Source organism: Lepisosteus platostomus, chromosome 5, assembly GCF_059453375.1.
Source record: "Lepisosteus platostomus isolate fLepPlt1 chromosome 5, fLepPlt1.hap1, whole genome shotgun sequence".
Classification (NCBI taxonomy): domain Eukaryota; kingdom Metazoa; phylum Chordata; class Actinopteri; order Semionotiformes; family Lepisosteidae; genus Lepisosteus; species Lepisosteus platostomus.
Window position 1 is genome coordinate 59,104,727 of NC_142615.1, and position 16,142 is coordinate 59,120,868.

Genomic DNA, 16,142 nt, shown 5'->3' on the forward strand with positions numbered 1-16,142 from the left:
CCTGCATGCAGAGTTAACAAGTCAGCTCCACGTATCGGCACAAGAGCCTGGAGGTTGACAGCAATATTTCTGTTAGATCAAAAGACACGTATCCGCAAGCCTGCTTGTTTACAGTGTAATAAAGACCGCTTCACCTCAGCCGAAGTCTTGTTGCCTCACTGAATCTATTTTGTGAAGCAAATTGGAGGTTTTACAAGTTACTGTGTACATTTTACTTTTATTGTGGTTTGAAATGCACTCATCAATGATGATTCTCTCTAACCCAGACCTATAAAAATAGCCGTGCAGCTCCCCTTTGTTTTAAGAGTGCACGTGCAGCCTATATCAGCATCTTGCAAATATGCAGCAGATCACTGCAGATCACATGAACAGAAACTTTCACCAGGACCTTGTGTTATATTGCAGATAGGGAGTTTTTATTTCAAAAGCTCTTGAACTGTATGACAAAATACAGTGACAAATTACTCGTCCTGCACGTCTCTCCTCGCACAGAACGCGTGTCCAATTCCAGGAGGCATCCCTGGTTTTGCGTCCCTGAATCGGATAAAGGGGTCGGAAAACGGAGGGATGGAATGAGATTAAAACGTGTGTGTGTTCCTGTAAGGTTGAACCGGCTGCTGTTGACAGTTGGTGGGGGGGATGTCAGAGGTTGGTTAAGCCACTGTGGTATGTTCCCGTAACAGATTCAAACCCAAGACGCAAAGCCGTCTCTGGACGAATCGCTTGGACGTGGACGGTTGACTAAACCCGTCTGAACCGCTAACGTGACAAATCGTCTCCGGGAAAACGCCTCATAACCTGTGACAGGATGTGCCCATCACGCCTCACTTTCGGTCAGTACTGGCGGCTCAAATGCACATCCGGGAGGATCCGCTGCAGCTGTCTAGTTATCCCGGACTTCGGCGAGGTTCTTCCGGACAGTGGAGAAGCGGATGACCCTGACCTCATTCACACGCTGCTTCTGGTCGTCCCACATGTACTCGGAAGACAGCACCTTGGTGGGCTTGTTGCGGATCAGGTACTTGTTCAGGTGGCTCTCCTCCTGCCAGGCCGCCTCGATGTTGTTCCTCTTGTCCACCAGCAGGTTCTCCTCGCAGGTCTTGACCAGCCGGTACACGTTGTCGACGAGCCCCCCGAACACGGCCGCCTGGTAGTAGAAGTCGCCCTGTTTGAAGGGGACGTAGGCGGTGGAGGCCGGCCGGCGCTCGTAGGGGAACTGGTCCCGGTGACTGTAATAGAACCAGGCATGCACGGCGGCCACCAGCTCGCCCAGCACCTCCGCCCCCACGCGGTTCTGGAAGTGCATGTCCACGTCCAGGCAGTAAATATACTGGGCCTCCCGCCGGATCTGCTCCTCGATGGTCTTCCGGATGATCTCCATCCTCCTCAGGGAGATCTCCTGCCAGCGGTCTAACTTGGGCACCTGGATGGCAGTGAGGTTCCTCCCGGGGGCCAGGGACACCTTCAGCACCTCGCCCGGCTGGTCCGTGAAGACGTAGTAGTGCACCCGGAACCCCACCAGGTAGTGCTTCTCTGCCGACTCGAGGAACCCCTTCAGGAAGCGCATGTACCTGGGAAAAGAGGGGGGATGGTTCGGGAACAGAGGGGATGTGGTGGTTAGTCTTTGCTTCTTTGCAGTGATGGGGCCCTGGGGTGCTATTTCGCATGATCTCACCCTGGGTTAGAGTGGGTTTCCTCTGGGTGCTCCGGCTGCCTCCAACAGTCCAAAGATGTGCTGGTGGGTAAATTGGCGTCTGGGGAAAATTGGCCCTGCTGTGAGTGTGTGTGTGTGCGCGTCTGTCTATGCATTTGCCATGAGATGGACTGGAGTCCCATCCAGGGTGTACCCTGCCATATTCCCGCTGCTTTCCTGGACACTCCACTCTTTTTTCTCTACCCCTCGGAAGAGATATTTTCCCTTTCCAGGGCCTTTTCAATAGCGGATCCTAAATTTCAGCCCTGCTAGAGATTTTTCCTGTCGACTCCTTTTTCCAGGCATTTTCGAGATCTTGCCTATACGAAGTGAAATGTATTCAAAAATCAACACTAAGAGTTTAGTCCCCCCCCCCCAGAGCCAGTTAAATCTCCCAGCCTGAATTTGTGTTTTGCTAAAATGGTTTACCCCTCAACCAGGAATCCAGAAGTGAATTGCATCGACCTCTTTTGCCCTTGAGGGAACTTGTCTTGCACATCAAAAGCTCATGAACACGTAACATTTTCGACAATAATAATACGGTACAAGAACAGTGCAATACCATAATACAAAACATTCAACGGCACTGCTCAATCAGAACTCCAGTACCATTAATAATGTAACGCTTACGGCCGACAAGCAGTGTGTGTAAGAGCCGGCGTACCAGAGCGGGTGACGTCACCGCCCTTCCCTGTGATAGCAGGACCACAGCTACTGGGCTGTGGAGAGATCTCTCTTTAGCTCACGGGGCTAGGTCGCTGCAGAGAGACGCGGAAGTCCCGGGTTCGAGCCACCTATACTTTGGGCCGACCTAATGCGGCAAGGGCGCCCGCCTGAGCCCCCGTTGCGTTACATTGGTGTCAGAAGCGGGGCGGGATAGCCCTTCGCCGGGGACGGCGATTTAAGCGGGGGAGAGTGTAACGCTTACGGCCGACAAGCAGTGTGTAAGAGCCGGCGTACCAGAGCGGGTGACGTCACCGCCCTTCCCTGTGATAGCAGGACCACAGCTACTGGGCTGTAGAGAGATCTCTCTTTGGCTCACGGGGCTAGGTCGCTGCAGAGAGACGCGGAAGTCCCGGGTTCGAGCCTCCAGTCGGGATGGGGCCGACCAGATGCGGCAAGGGCGCCCGCCTGAGCCCCCGTTGCGTTACATTGGTGTCAGAAGCGGGGCGGGATAGCCCTTCGCCGGGGGCGGCGATTTAAGCGGGGGAGAGTGTAACGCTTACGGCCGACAAGCAGTGTGTGTAAGAGCCGGCGTACCAGAGCGGGTGACGTCACCGCCCTTCCCTGTGATAGCAGGACCACAGCTACTGGGCTGTGGAGAGATCTCTCTTTAGCTCACGGGGCTAGGTCGCTGCAGAGAGACGCGGAAGTCCCGGGTTCGAGCCACCTATACTTTGGGCCGACCTAATGCGGCAAGGGCGCCCGCCTGAGCCCCCGTTGCGTTACATTGGTGTCAGAAGCGGGGCGGGATAGCCCTTCGCCGGGGACGGCGATTTAAGCGGGGGAGAGTGTAACGCTTACGGCCGACAAGCAGTGTGTAAGAGCCGGCGTACCAGAGCGGGTGACGTCACCGCCCTTCCCTGTGATAGCAGGACCACAGCTACTGGGCTGTGGAGAGATCTCTCTTTGGCTCACGGGGCTAGGTCGCTGCAGAGAGACGCGGAAGTCCCGGGTTCGAGCCTCCAGTCGGGATGGGGCCGACCAGATGCGGCAAGGGCGCCCGCCTGAGCCCCCGTTGCGTTACAATAATAATAATAATAATTGATGCAATAATTGATGATGCAATGGCAGCCATAGTGCGCCAGAAAGCTCCCCACACACCAGCTCTCAGTGGGGAGGAGAGCAGAGTGATGAAGCCAATTCATTAATGGGGATTATTAGGAAGCCATGATTGGTAAAGGCCAATGGGAAATTTGGCCAGGACACCAAATTTCGAGAAACGCCCTGGGATTGTTAATGACCACAGAGTCAGGACCTCAATTTTACGTCTCATCCGAAGGACGGCGCCTGTTTTCAGTATAGTGTCCCCATCACTATAATGGGGCATGAGGACCCACATGGACAGCAGTGTGAGCACCCCCTGCTGACCCCACTAACACCTCTCCCAGCAGCAGCCTCAGCTTTCCCAGGAGTCTCCCATCCAGGTACTGGCCAGACTCACACCTGCTGAGCTCCAGTGGGGTTGCCAGTTGTGAGTTGCAAAGCAATATGGCTGCTGGAATTAGATTTGAATCAAACAATTAGCTTGTAAAGAGTCCAAAAACAACAGTAGTGATAAGAGGCCAGCCTCTTTTTGTTTTAGTGTTCAACAATAGAATGCTTTTAGTTAGAAAGAAAGTAAATGCTCTCTTAGTCATGATACAGGGGATCTGGAACAGTGCCTCCTCCCAGTGTAGGAGAGCACATTCTAAAAGAAGTCACGGATACAGAAGACATATTTTTGTTAAGTACTCTTTGTGATCAACACGTCTTACTTGCCGACCGCGAAGACGGTGGTTGCTATGGTGGCATTGAGGGGTTTGTAGATGCTGTCGATGATCAAGGGGTCAAAGGTCCCATCCCAGACGATAGGAGCCATCCAGGGGGTGACGGTCAGCACGTCTCTCCTCCTGTGACACAAAATCAGAAATCAGAAATCTGGAGACCCCAGTTCCAGCTGGCGCCTCATTTTTACTTATGATCGCAGGGATTGAAACCCGGAGGTGACAGTGTTATGACACAGACCAGCCAGGAGAGGGGAGCAGCTCAGATGCATTGTCTTTATTTCCAGGCAAAGCCAACAGGAAGTGTCAAATTTCCTTTACTTATCAACTTTATTTCATTTAAGGGCTGTCAAAAGCATCTAGTTAAAAAAAGAAACGTTTCAGTTTGACCATGTTAACAGCAAGGCAGTCAGACTCAACATGAGAAATATGAGGATTTGAATACTCACAGGGGCTCCATGACTTTGGTCTGTTTGTAAACTAACCTGAAAGAAGGAAGACAAGGGTTTTCATTTGACATTTGTCAAGCAGATCATCGCTTGGACTTGGGCAACTACAGGATTAATTCTGATACTGAATTATCAAAGTATCATTAAGTATTATCCAGGTGGGACTGCACATTGGTGGCGGTAGTGGGATTCCCCATTACCTGTAAAGCGCTTTGAGTGGGGTGTCCAGAAAAGCACTATATAAGTTTAAGCAATTATTATTATTATTATTATTATTATTATTATTACTGACCAACAGATGGAGCTGGGCACTCTTAAATCTGTGTGAGCTGGGATTGCATTCATCACACATTTAAGTCGTGCTGTTGTAGTGACAGGCAGGGCATGTTACTTCTCCTTGATCCAGCACAAAACACTTGTCCAGTCGTGCTCCGTGACACTGTTAGGACATCAGGGAGGTGAATCTGTCTTGCTAATGACGCCTCTCATCCACTACATGGGACTGTTAGGCAGCAGAGCTCTTTTGGCAACAGACTGCTCCAGCTACAGTCTTCAGGGGAACGTTTCTGCAGGTCTTTCCTCCCGGCGGCTGTCAGGGTGTATAACGCTGCCCTAGGCTAGGACTGTTAGCCCTTCATCTGCTCATCTATGGACAGCATGTTACACTCATGCACTTTTTGACACTGCATTAATATACCATTTATACAAAATGTTTTCTGGACATTTTGCACATCTTTTATTGCTTTACAGTGTCTATAAACATATTTTGCACACACCCATATTGTCAATTTTATTTATTTTATTTTGTATTCTACGTACTTATTTAATTATTCTAATGCTGTGGTTATTCTGGTTTTAGCTTAGTCTGATCCTTGCTTTTTTTGGGCTGGGCTGTTGTAACGCCTCAATTTTCTCTTTGGGGGTCAATAAAGTCGTATCTTACTTTGAAAGATCTCCAGCAACAGCAATCGACAGTCATACGGTTGTCAGATATACAGTCCACACAATTATTGGGACATCGATGTCCAAAACATTTCCTCTTTACAAACAAGAAATGTGTATTTGTCGTCTTTAGTGTGAGTGATATAGTAAGTAAACTGCTATATGTATTTTATTTTGGGGATAATTCCATTTGTGCAATAAGATGTCTGGACTACATTCCCCAGAATCCTCCGGGGGATGAAGGAGCTGCTGCTTTTTTTTAACCTGGTTTTAGTCCCCTTGCCAATTGTCTTCCCAAAACTGGTCAGATGACTAAGGGCAGCACTTCCTTAACCTACAGATTACTGGGAAATGTGGTCCAAACTGGGCTGTGCTCTTACAGTACATCTAGTAGACATTTGGGTCCAGGCCAGTGATTATAAGTACTGGAGCTCTGGCATATCCCCCGTAACTGGTAGCATGGAGAGCCCACACAGACTACATTCCACCCTGGTGATTAAAGATCAGCAAGCTACACAGTAACTAAGGCCCATGATATCAATAACTGATTCACTTAAGACATTACGTGCCCATTATCCAAAGACCACTATGGAACGCTATTCAAATCAGGGGATGGAATGCAACTGATGGAAAAAATACGATACAAAACTTTATAGCAGACATCACTTGAATTCATTATTGACTGGAAGCCAGTGCAGGGATGCGAGGACTTGGGTTATTCTGAAGTAAGGTATAAGACAGCTCCAGAGATAACAAACAGAATCATTGTCATAGAGAGGTACTTCAAGATATGTTCACTTACTTCCCGACTGGATTAAAAAGGGATAAATCTTAAGACAAGCGTTTTACGTAAGACATTGTCAAAATCTGTACTCTTATAGCATTAAGGGAGAGACTATACCGCCATTTTGTCCCCATCCGGACCAACGCATAAACTACAGTTAAGAGTTCACTTTTCATCTCCATAAGCAAACTATTTTTAAACGTTTCTCCAAGTACTGCAAATGCAAATGTTCTCCAATATCTTCGAAATACAACCATAAAGTTTGTTTTCACAACAGCACAACTTGTTTGCAAGAAACAAATCAATTGCATAATATTGACAACAGCACTTCAGACAGAAACTGCACCATGGGCGTATTATAAATATTGTTCCCAGCAAAATCAAAACATAACACCAATGTTATTTTCAACATCCCTTGGGAAAAAAAAGCACATTTCCAGAGTTAAAACTAACTTTACATGCTAAAGAAGCACACAATAAAAGTTTTTTTCAACTGGCTAAAGAGAATGCTGATATAACAAGTAGAAATATTTATTTCACATATTTGGAAGGCAGAGAAAATCCTTCCAAAACCAGTCTTCATTAAAAAAAAAATCACACACAAAATTCTTTTTTTTTCAATAATCTCTTATTTTTCATCTAAGGCAGCAAACACACAAGAGAAGACCTGGAAAGATAAAATTATATCCTAGGTGTGCCACAACTTGCAAAACAGACTTTTGAAAAATGTTTTTCCCCCTGTTTTTGTTCTGGATATTTTTATCCAGTGTTTCTGGCTAGATCTCCAAGGGGGTCCCTTCAATTCAAGACCCTCGCCAGGCCTGTTCTGTGTATCCTTCCCAAGTCAAAGTTTGCTGGGCCTGAAATCCCATTTCTGAGGTTTTAAACAATTTAAACTGAACTTGCTAATGCATTTTCATGTGTGTGTTTTCATTTGGTGCTTCCAAGTCAAATCATTCTAACAAGCTAGTTCACAAGATAACGTGGGGTTGAATTGATTAATTTAGGATTCTTTTAGGATTTAAAGATGACTTGACTTTTACCAGAAACTCACTGGAAATGTTTCTCAAATGGATGAAAGACAATACCTACCCCTCTGGACTGACATTAATCCCTGGAATGTTGTTCCAGTATTTCCTACTGTATTTGGGAGGGGCACTAAGAAAAATAGAACGGAGAAGAGCTGTTATTATCGAGAAGCCCTTAATAAAATGAGTTTAAAAGGCTTTCTTTTTAAATTCTCCCAGGCTTTGAAGTACAACCATGTGTGGAGCAGAACAGGTGCTGGGAAGTAAGTTTTTTTATGCAGAAGTATTCAACATAATTCCAAAGATTTGTATCTAAACCTGGGCAGCATGCTGGCACTACTTCAGAGGACTGGGGCCTTGAGTTCAGTTCCTGAAGCACTGTTTGCGTGGAGTTTGCATGTTCCCCCTACATTTCGAAGGCTTTCCTCCCACTGCCCAAAGACGTAGCAGTAGGCCAACTGGCTTCTGGGAGAAGAGGCCCTGGTGCGAGTGTGCACGTGAGCGTGCGCGTGTCTGTGTGTGCTCTGCAATAGACTGGCGGCCCATCTAGGGTAGATCCTACCTTGTGCCTGTTGCTTGCTGGGATAGGCTCTGGCTCTTCCATGACTCTTGACTGGATAAAGAGATTAGAAAATAGATGGATGATATATACAGTATATAACCTAGACATATATGTCATGAATCTTAAAAGGTCTTGATAGGAGCATCGCTGAAGTATACTTACCATGCAATGCGACTCAGAATCGCTGGAGGTTTAGTGCCTAAATATCTGTGGATGAAACAACACCAGATATTCATTACAAAAGTGGGGACAAACCCTTTTACATCATGTTTTCATAACCTTATAACTCCTGTTCCTGTATCTCCTGCTATATCACGTGGAGGAAGACCTCATACTTTACGCAGCAGCACGTGGTCTCACACGCTCATGAAGATAATCCAAATCATGCAAAGTGCCTTTCTGTTCAAGTTCCTATTCAATGCTCTGAGGATTTGCCTGTACAAACAGGCTCTTAACTGAATGTGGCAATGTCAGTGTACATCCTTGGATCATGGAGTCATACTGTACTGGACACAGCAGTGTGTTCGGGAGAGATGGGGGGGAAACCGATGAAGCAGGGGGTGTTCATGTTGTCGCAAACTCGCCTTCGAGTTCCCCCGAAGCGTGACGTGATGGAGCCCTTCCTGCTCACTAGTCCCTGTGATGATTAAGGCAATGTGAGGTATGGAGGAATAAGTCCAGGTTGTGCAGCAGACATTACACCACAGAAATGTTCCAATGTGATCTGCATGCAAAGTTAACAAATACGCAGTATTTGTGGGCAAAACCGACTGGAAGTTGAAAGGAGTATTTGTACTGGATCAAAAAGAGACAGATCCACAAGCCTGCTTGTTTACAGTGTCACAGGGCCGCTCCTCCTCACCGGACATTTTGTTGCCTCTTTTTGAATCACAGAACATGGTGCTGGGCAGACCTGGAAATGTGATCTATTACTGTTACTGTGTTACTGTGCACATGTTTTTTTTTTGCAATTTGAAATGCACTCATCCCTCATCCACGCTGGATCTTTCTAACCCCAAACTATAAAAACAGCGTTCCCCGCTCCTCTTCAAAGGGATAACTGGGGCCAGGTGGGTGAATGAAACAACCTTTATAAAGCCATCGGGGCTGACTTAGCTCAGCCCTGCTGGATATAAAACTCACTTCAGCTCTCGTCTTCACCATGACCTTCCCAGCACTATTGACTCTACCCTACAAACACAGACGCACTCAGAGGATAACACACATATCTTCACAACGAGCAGCTAACTTCTTCCCAGAACTACATAACACAGGGAAAAAAAGCCAAGAAGGAGCTGAACAACCATTGCCAATTTCCATCCTATGTCACGCCACACAGAATCCCATCATGCTTAACCCTTGTTCAGGCCATTCTGATCATTTGAATTTCTTTATGTACCCAATCACTAGGACTTTGTCTCATGAGGTCTAGAGGTCTTTCCTTCCCTATTCTTTAGTCTATTGGAAAGCACAGCTTGAGTGTGATGCATTTTGGCTTAATCCCATTTCACGTGACCACGTGCAAGAATCTGAATAATTCGGTGTATGCAAAACAAAACGTTTGAACGCTTTCAGTCTTGATTTTGATTCATCACCCATTTGTTTAGTGAGGCAGCTCATGCAGAATGGATTACAAAAGAATGCCTTTAGGGATTTTTATGCTTACTCTGGCACTACATAATCATTATTAATTGTTCTATTATCCTTATCTTATCACTTTCAGACACATTTTGTGTTAATGTGTCTGAAAGAATGAGGATTGGAAGGCAAAGCACTTCAAGCAACATTCCAGGGAAGCACTTCAGTCAGCCAACTCATAAGAGGCAACTCTAATCTCATTTTTCAAAATTCATTGAGAGAGAAAACACAGACAACTTCTTTAAAATGAAAAGTGAAACACTGAGCAGGGGACAAAAGTGCAAATTGCAAGGAAGAGCACTTGGGGACCGAGAACACGAGGCACTTCTTTACACAAAGGGTGGTGGAGGTGTGGAACAAGCTGCCCAGCCGCGTGGTTGAAGCCGATACCCTGGCTTCTCTCCAGACACAGCTGGGTGAGCTCCCTCCAGTCAGGACAGGAGGAATATTTTGCTCAAAGAAACGCCACTCAGGATGACCAAGAGGTGGATGGATTGTCTATGCCTTAGGTAAGAAAGAACAACCAGCACACCAATAGTCCCACCCACGGCACTCTCACTGACACTGCAACACACCATCCACATACCATAAACCACCGGGCGTTATCATTTGAGTAACTCAAGGTTACAAACACCCCCTCAGGGGGGTGGGGATCTGAGCACAAATGGAGAGCTGAAATACAGGAGAAAAACAGCCACGCAAAGGCAACATTCTGGCAACACTGTAAATAACTAAGTTATTTGTCTTAGCCTATTATTTGTTATTTGTCAACGCATTGCAAAACTGTAACTTTTGGGTTGCGCAAGCAGGTTAAAAAAATATATGATTCAGTGGTGCAGTTGCTAGCATTGCAACCTTAAATCACTGGGCGCTCTGGGTTCACTTTGGGACCTGGGGTGCTGTCTGTGTGGCGTTTGCATGTTCTACCCGTGTCTGCATGGATTACCATGGGCAGCTCCAGCTTCCTCCCCGAGTTCCTGGACATGCTGGTAGGTCAATTGGAGTAATGTGTGAGTCAATATCGGTGTGTGTGTGTGTGTGTGTGTGTGTGTGTGTGTGTGTGTGTGTGTGTGTGTGTGTGTGTGTGTGTGTGTGTGTGTGTGTGTGTTGTAATAGACTGGTGTCCTGTCCAGGGTGAACCCTGCTGGTACAGACTGCAGCTCCCCAACGACCGAGATTTGAAAGAAGCAGCTAGAAAAATGCATGGATGTACTGTCTGTAAGCCCATAAATACGAAGTGAAATGTAAAGTGGTGATCTGTTAATACCGCCAAAGCATGAGTATTCTTTGAAATTCGTTTGACAAAATAGACAGTTTTCTCAATCTGGCCGCATCAACCACGGCCAAGCTATAAAGCAAACTCTGGGCTGTACGTACCCGAACGTCACTATAACCCCCAGGACAAATCCTGCCAGGGCACACTGCAAATACTTGGAGGTGGTGGTGGCCATTTCTCCTGCACAAAGAAACAGAATTTTTTTAAAAAAAGACTATGACTAAAGGAGGGTAGAGATGTCGGGTGTGATGTCACTGTGGCTCGGGTGTGATGTCAAGCCAGTGATGGACTGGCGTCACAGCAACCGGGTCTTTACCTGGCACGGCGCTTTACCTGCGGCCAACGGTGGGGGAAAAAAAAGGGGGAGACACACATCCATGGTCCAGGAGCTTTTTGAAGCCACTCCTTTCCGATCATTTGTGACAGAACGAGAAAGGCTCAGGTTTCGACTCAAGGGGTCAACATGGGGCGAGGTCACATCTGGCTCGCACGAAGCAGAATTTCTACCTGAACGCCGATTTGCTGCGGCCTCGCACTGCGGGCCTCCGACAGAGTGAGCTGTATCTTCCAAAGGATTCAGGCCCCCCGTACACCGGTAGCACCGTGAAATGTGATGTCAAGCCAGTGACTTTGCGGTGGACTGGCGTCACAGCAACTGGGTCGCCAATGATGTCATTGGCACGGTGCTTTACCTGCGGCAAACGGTGGGGGAAAAAAAAGGGGGGAGACACACATCCATGGTCCAAGAGCTTTTTGAAGCCACTGCTTTCCGATCATTTGTGACAGAACGAGAAAGGCTCAGGTTTCGACCCAAGGGGTCAATGTGGGGCGTGGTCACATCTGGCTCACACGAAGCAGGATTTTTACCTGAACGCAGATTTGCGGTCCCACACATTTTATTGACATTCATTTTGACTGACGGTGCCGTTCTTCTTCCTTCATTACCTACTGTTGAATTCCACTGCCCCTCAAGTGCCGGACTGTGCTGTTACCCCCTGTTCTGCTCCCCCTCTTCACCCTACAGTATATAAGGAGGGGGCACCCCAAACTTCCTTGCTCTCTTATGCCCCCTGGCCAGCTACAAGAGACTTGATTCAATTCACGATGCCTTATTGGCATGACCAATGAATAAGTCAGTGTTGCCAAAACATATACAATTAACATAAGATCTACAGACAAGAGACTTCAAGAGACTCTCTCTCTGCCTGCAGTCTCTCTCCTTCCTTATGGCCAGCAGCCATATCACCCTGTAGCTCCCCCAGCTGGCTGCCCCCCACTCGAGCTCAGCAGGTGAGAGCCTGGCCAGTCCCTGGAGGGAAGACTCCTGGGAAAGCTGAGGCTGCTGCTGGGAGAGTGGTTAGTGGGGACAGCAGGGGGCGCTCTCCCTGCAGTCTGTGTGGGTCCTGATGCCCCAGTATAGTGAAGGATGAGACGTAAAACTGAGGTCCTGACTCTCTGTGCTCATTAACAATCCCAGGGTGTTTCTGGAAAAGAGTAGGGATTTTACCCCGGTGTCCTGACCAAATTCCCCCCCTGTCCTTTACCCATCATGGCCTCCTAATAACCCCCCTCTCTGAACTGGCTTCATTCCTCTGCTCTCCTCCCCACTGAGAGCTGCTGTGTGCTGAGCGGGCTGGAGCATCATCCAGGTGGGGCTGCACACTGGTGGGGTTGGAGGGGATCCCCATGACCTGTGAAGAGCTTTGAGTGGAGTGTCCAGAAAAGCGCTATATAAGTGTAAGCAATTAATAATTCTCTCTTCCTCTTGAATAGCACACTGCTGTAACTCAAAGGGCAATAAACCTCCAGCCTTCAGAGCCTGTATGACGTATCTGTGACGCCATCCTCCTCATGGCTTTGAGGCCGAATCACCACAGTGCCCTTGTCTGCATCCTTAAAGAAATCCCAGAAACCCCAGCACCGCTTGGGTGCTTAAATCTCCCTCATGTCCGTTAAATGGGGGGGGGGGGGGGGCTCCGTCTCGGCTGACCTCTGACCCCAGAAAACCAGTGCGTTTGGGTGTTTTGCATTCGGATTTCGATATCCCCGCAGGATTCCTGGCTTGTGCAACATTGATTTGTGGGGGGAACAAGTTACTGTTCGGATAAAAAAAAGTGTTACACTGGAATTTGAATAACACAGAAATGTCCCAACGTGATCTGCATGCAGGGTTAACAAGCAGTATTTGTGGGCAAAACCATCTCGATGTCCAGAGCAGTATTTCTACTGGATTAAAAGAGATGGATCCACAGACCTGTGTGTTTATGGTTTCACCTCACCGGGAGTTTTGTGGCCCTCGTTCTGAATCGCGGAACCTGGTCTTTACCCATCATGGCCTCCTAATAACCCCCTCTCTGAACTGGCTTCATCCCTCTGCTCTCCTCTCCACTGAGAGCTGCTGTGTGCTGTGTGGGGGGGGGCTGGAGCTGGAGCTGGAGCTGTCCCCGTGACCTGAAAAGCTCTGAATGGAGAGTCTAGAAATTGCCTTGTTCTAAATCGCAAAACACGGCGCTGTGCAGACCTGTAGATTCAGTCTGCTTTGTGATGTAAATGGGAAGTTTTACAAGTTACTGTGTACATTTTGCTTTTATTGTGGTCTAGACTTTCGATGCTGATTCTCTCTAAGCCAGAAACATAAAACTAGCATTGTAGTCCCCCTTTAAACCAAAGACAGCTTTATCATGTATTAACAAAGCTCCTGATACAGGGGAAATCAACAGATCCCAGCGATTACTTTAACGCCTTTGGTTAGGTAGTAACATGTAGTGCACGCAATGTGTACAAGATGAAAGGGGCAAAAACTGTGTATGTTGCATTAGAGATGAGACTAGATGGGTCTTGTATCGGCTGAGAGAGAACCCGGAGCCCACACATCCATCGTGACTTCCACAGCACATTCAACCCAACCCTGAAGTTGAGAAGAGCTGGAGAAGGAATGATGGTCGGGCTTTTGACACCCAAATCTTTCAAATGATTTCAGATTTCAGCTCTTTCAACTGCAGTCCCGTCTTATAATTATCTTATCTTATCTTCTGGCTCTGTCCTCCTGTATTTAAAGTCATGAGCCGGGTGTTTGCTCTGTCAAGATAATTTTGTGCACATAACTGAGGTATGCCAATACAAAGAGTTAGAATCATGTGTTTCTTTCATATGCTCTATTTATTTTTGGGGTTTTTACTTTGAATGTGTGGAGTGGGTTGTGGACACTACCTAAATATGAATTGCCGGTTCAAAGGCTTTTGGCTACAAGTGTATCTAACCAGTTGGTTTTTGAACTCCTTGACACCATTTAGGGGCCAGTGGGAGTGCCAGTTTGCATATTGATTTCACTCTGTGCTCAGGACCTTGCTCACAAAGCCAAGAACAATGAGCAGTTGTTTGACACAGGGGTTACACCCCTACTCTTTCCGAGAAACGCCCTGGGATTGTTAATGAGTACAGACAGTCAGGACCTCGGTTTTATGTCTCATCCGAAGGACGGCACCTTTTTACAGTATAGTGTCCCCCGTCACTATACTGGGGCATCAGGACCCACACAGACCGCAGGGTGAGCGCACCCTGCTGACCCCACTAACACCAGTCCATTACAAACAGACTCACACCAGAGCCCAGTTTTCCCAGAAGTCAATTAACCCCACCAGCCTGGCTCTGGACTGTGGGAGGAAACTGGACCACCTGGAGGAAACTCAGGCCAACAAAGGGAGAACATGCAAACTCCACACAGACAGCCCTCTGAGTCAGGACCTCGGTTTTACATCTCATCTGAAGGACAGCACCTGTTTACGGTATAGTGTCCCCAGTCACTATACTGGGGCATCAGGACCCACCCAGACCGCCGGGTGAGCACCCCCTGCTGGCCCCACTAACACCTCTCCCAGCAGCAGCCTCAGCTTTCCCAGGAGTCTCCCCTCCAGGTACTGACCAGGCTCCCACCTGCTGAGCTCCAGTGGCTGCTGGCCATACAACGCCCTGAAAGTCTGTGGAATTGAACCCAGGCTCTCATCGACCACAAACCAGCGCGCTACACTACAAGCTACAGCGCCTGGTGGGCTTGAAATACCCATCTTTTAACTAACAGGCGAAAGCACTAACCAAGTGCGCCACAGAGGCCCAGACCAATACGCCCCCAACGGGATCAGGAACAGAGGCAGGAAGAGGAAACAAAAGGCTGGAGAGGAGAATCGTTACGCCTGAATAAGGCAACAGGCCGAAACCAGAAATGATTGCTTTGGGGAGTGGAGAGGCAGAGTATTTGTGAGGGTTTTGGAGTGGATGTGCTTAATTTTCTGGATCTAGCTAGGATCTTCGTTGGGCAAGATGACATGCCAAAAGGAATTCAGGGTTACAAGCACAGCGGGTCATCTGTCTGGCTCTTGGTCGGATGAGAGGGATAGCGACAGAAAGCACTCCCGCTTCTGACTGGGGAGAAATATCAAGGTTAGCTGCGAAAAGAGATCTTTGCAGGACACGTATGCAAAATCCACTAACAGCGGATAACAAGCCTTGACGTTCTAAATGCATGAAGCAGGCACTTGATAAAAACTGCCTAATGCGGGCAATATTTCTAAGGTGGGGGGAAAAATGCTGTCTTAATCACATCTTTCACATACAGTATCAGGAGACAAGAGAGGATCGAGTGCGAGTCACAGATTTCTGGCTACAGATATTGTCTGGCGGGCCTTTTACTTCTTAACGATCAACTTCGCCGCGCTTCAAGGGATATCAAACATCTTGGAGGTGTTTTAAACCTTGCTCCTGATCTGCTGCTTTATAAAACTAGCTCCTTCATTTTCATTATTGAATCTTTGCTTTGAAATTCACTACTACAATTTATTCTGAAATCATGAGAACCCCTAGTATTGCACACAGACGGGAGGCCACTTTCATGGCGTGGCTTGTGAAGATAATTTTGTGCACATAACTGAGGTATGCCAATACAAAGAGTTAGAATCATGTGTTTCTTTCATATGCTCTATTTATTTTTGGGGTTTTTACTTTGAATGTGTGGAGTGGGTTGTGGACACTACCTAAATATGAATTGCCGGTTCAAAGGCTTGTGGCTACAAGTAATGAAATGCGAAGAGCACTGCACACATCTTGTAAAATCCACTGAGCGTTGAATGTGCTCATGAGGCCCGAAGGAAATAGATTCTAAAAAAGCGTCAAATACCTTAGCAGGGCTCTGTATATCAGACTGATCACAAGGAAAAACAGGAAGAATGATGTAGTTAATAATGGCAATAAAGTAACAAAACAGTAAAAACTAGCAACAAAGAAGCAAAAG

The 16,142-nt window shown here is 47.4% G+C and overlaps 1 protein-coding gene across 1 annotated transcript; it reads right to left on the reverse strand.

The window, feature by feature from the left end:
• Positions 1-389: 389 nt before the first annotated feature.
• Positions 390-11,033, reverse strand: LOC148670340 (globoside alpha-1,3-N-acetylgalactosaminyltransferase 1-like). Its single transcript, XM_088631018.1, has 6 exons — positions 10,960-11,033; positions 8,107-8,151; positions 7,447-7,494; positions 4,629-4,664; positions 4,171-4,305; positions 390-1,571 (listed from the first exon to the last, which is right to left on the reverse strand). Exons 1-6 carry the CDS (start codon positions 11,031-11,033, stop codon positions 884-886), a joined length of 1,026 nt encoding a protein of 341 aa, XP_088487144.1. The 3' UTR covers positions 390-883.
• Positions 11,034-16,142: the final 5,109 nt, after the last annotated feature.

Bases quoted from the DNA above. Each gene is read 5' to 3' on its own strand.
- LOC148670340 (XM_088631018.1), bottom strand. From the start codon at position 11,033: ATGGCCACCACCACCTCCAAGTATTTGCAGTGTGCCCTGGCAGGATTT. The intron at 4,665-7,446 runs GTAGGTATTGTC...TCCTTCTTTCAG, and splicing joins ATTAATGTCAGTCCAGAGGG to GTTAGTTTACAAACAGACCA. The intron at 4,306-4,628 runs GTGAGTATTCAA...TTTGTGTCACAG, and splicing joins ACCAAAGTCATGGAGCCCCT to GAGGAGAGACGTGCTGACCG.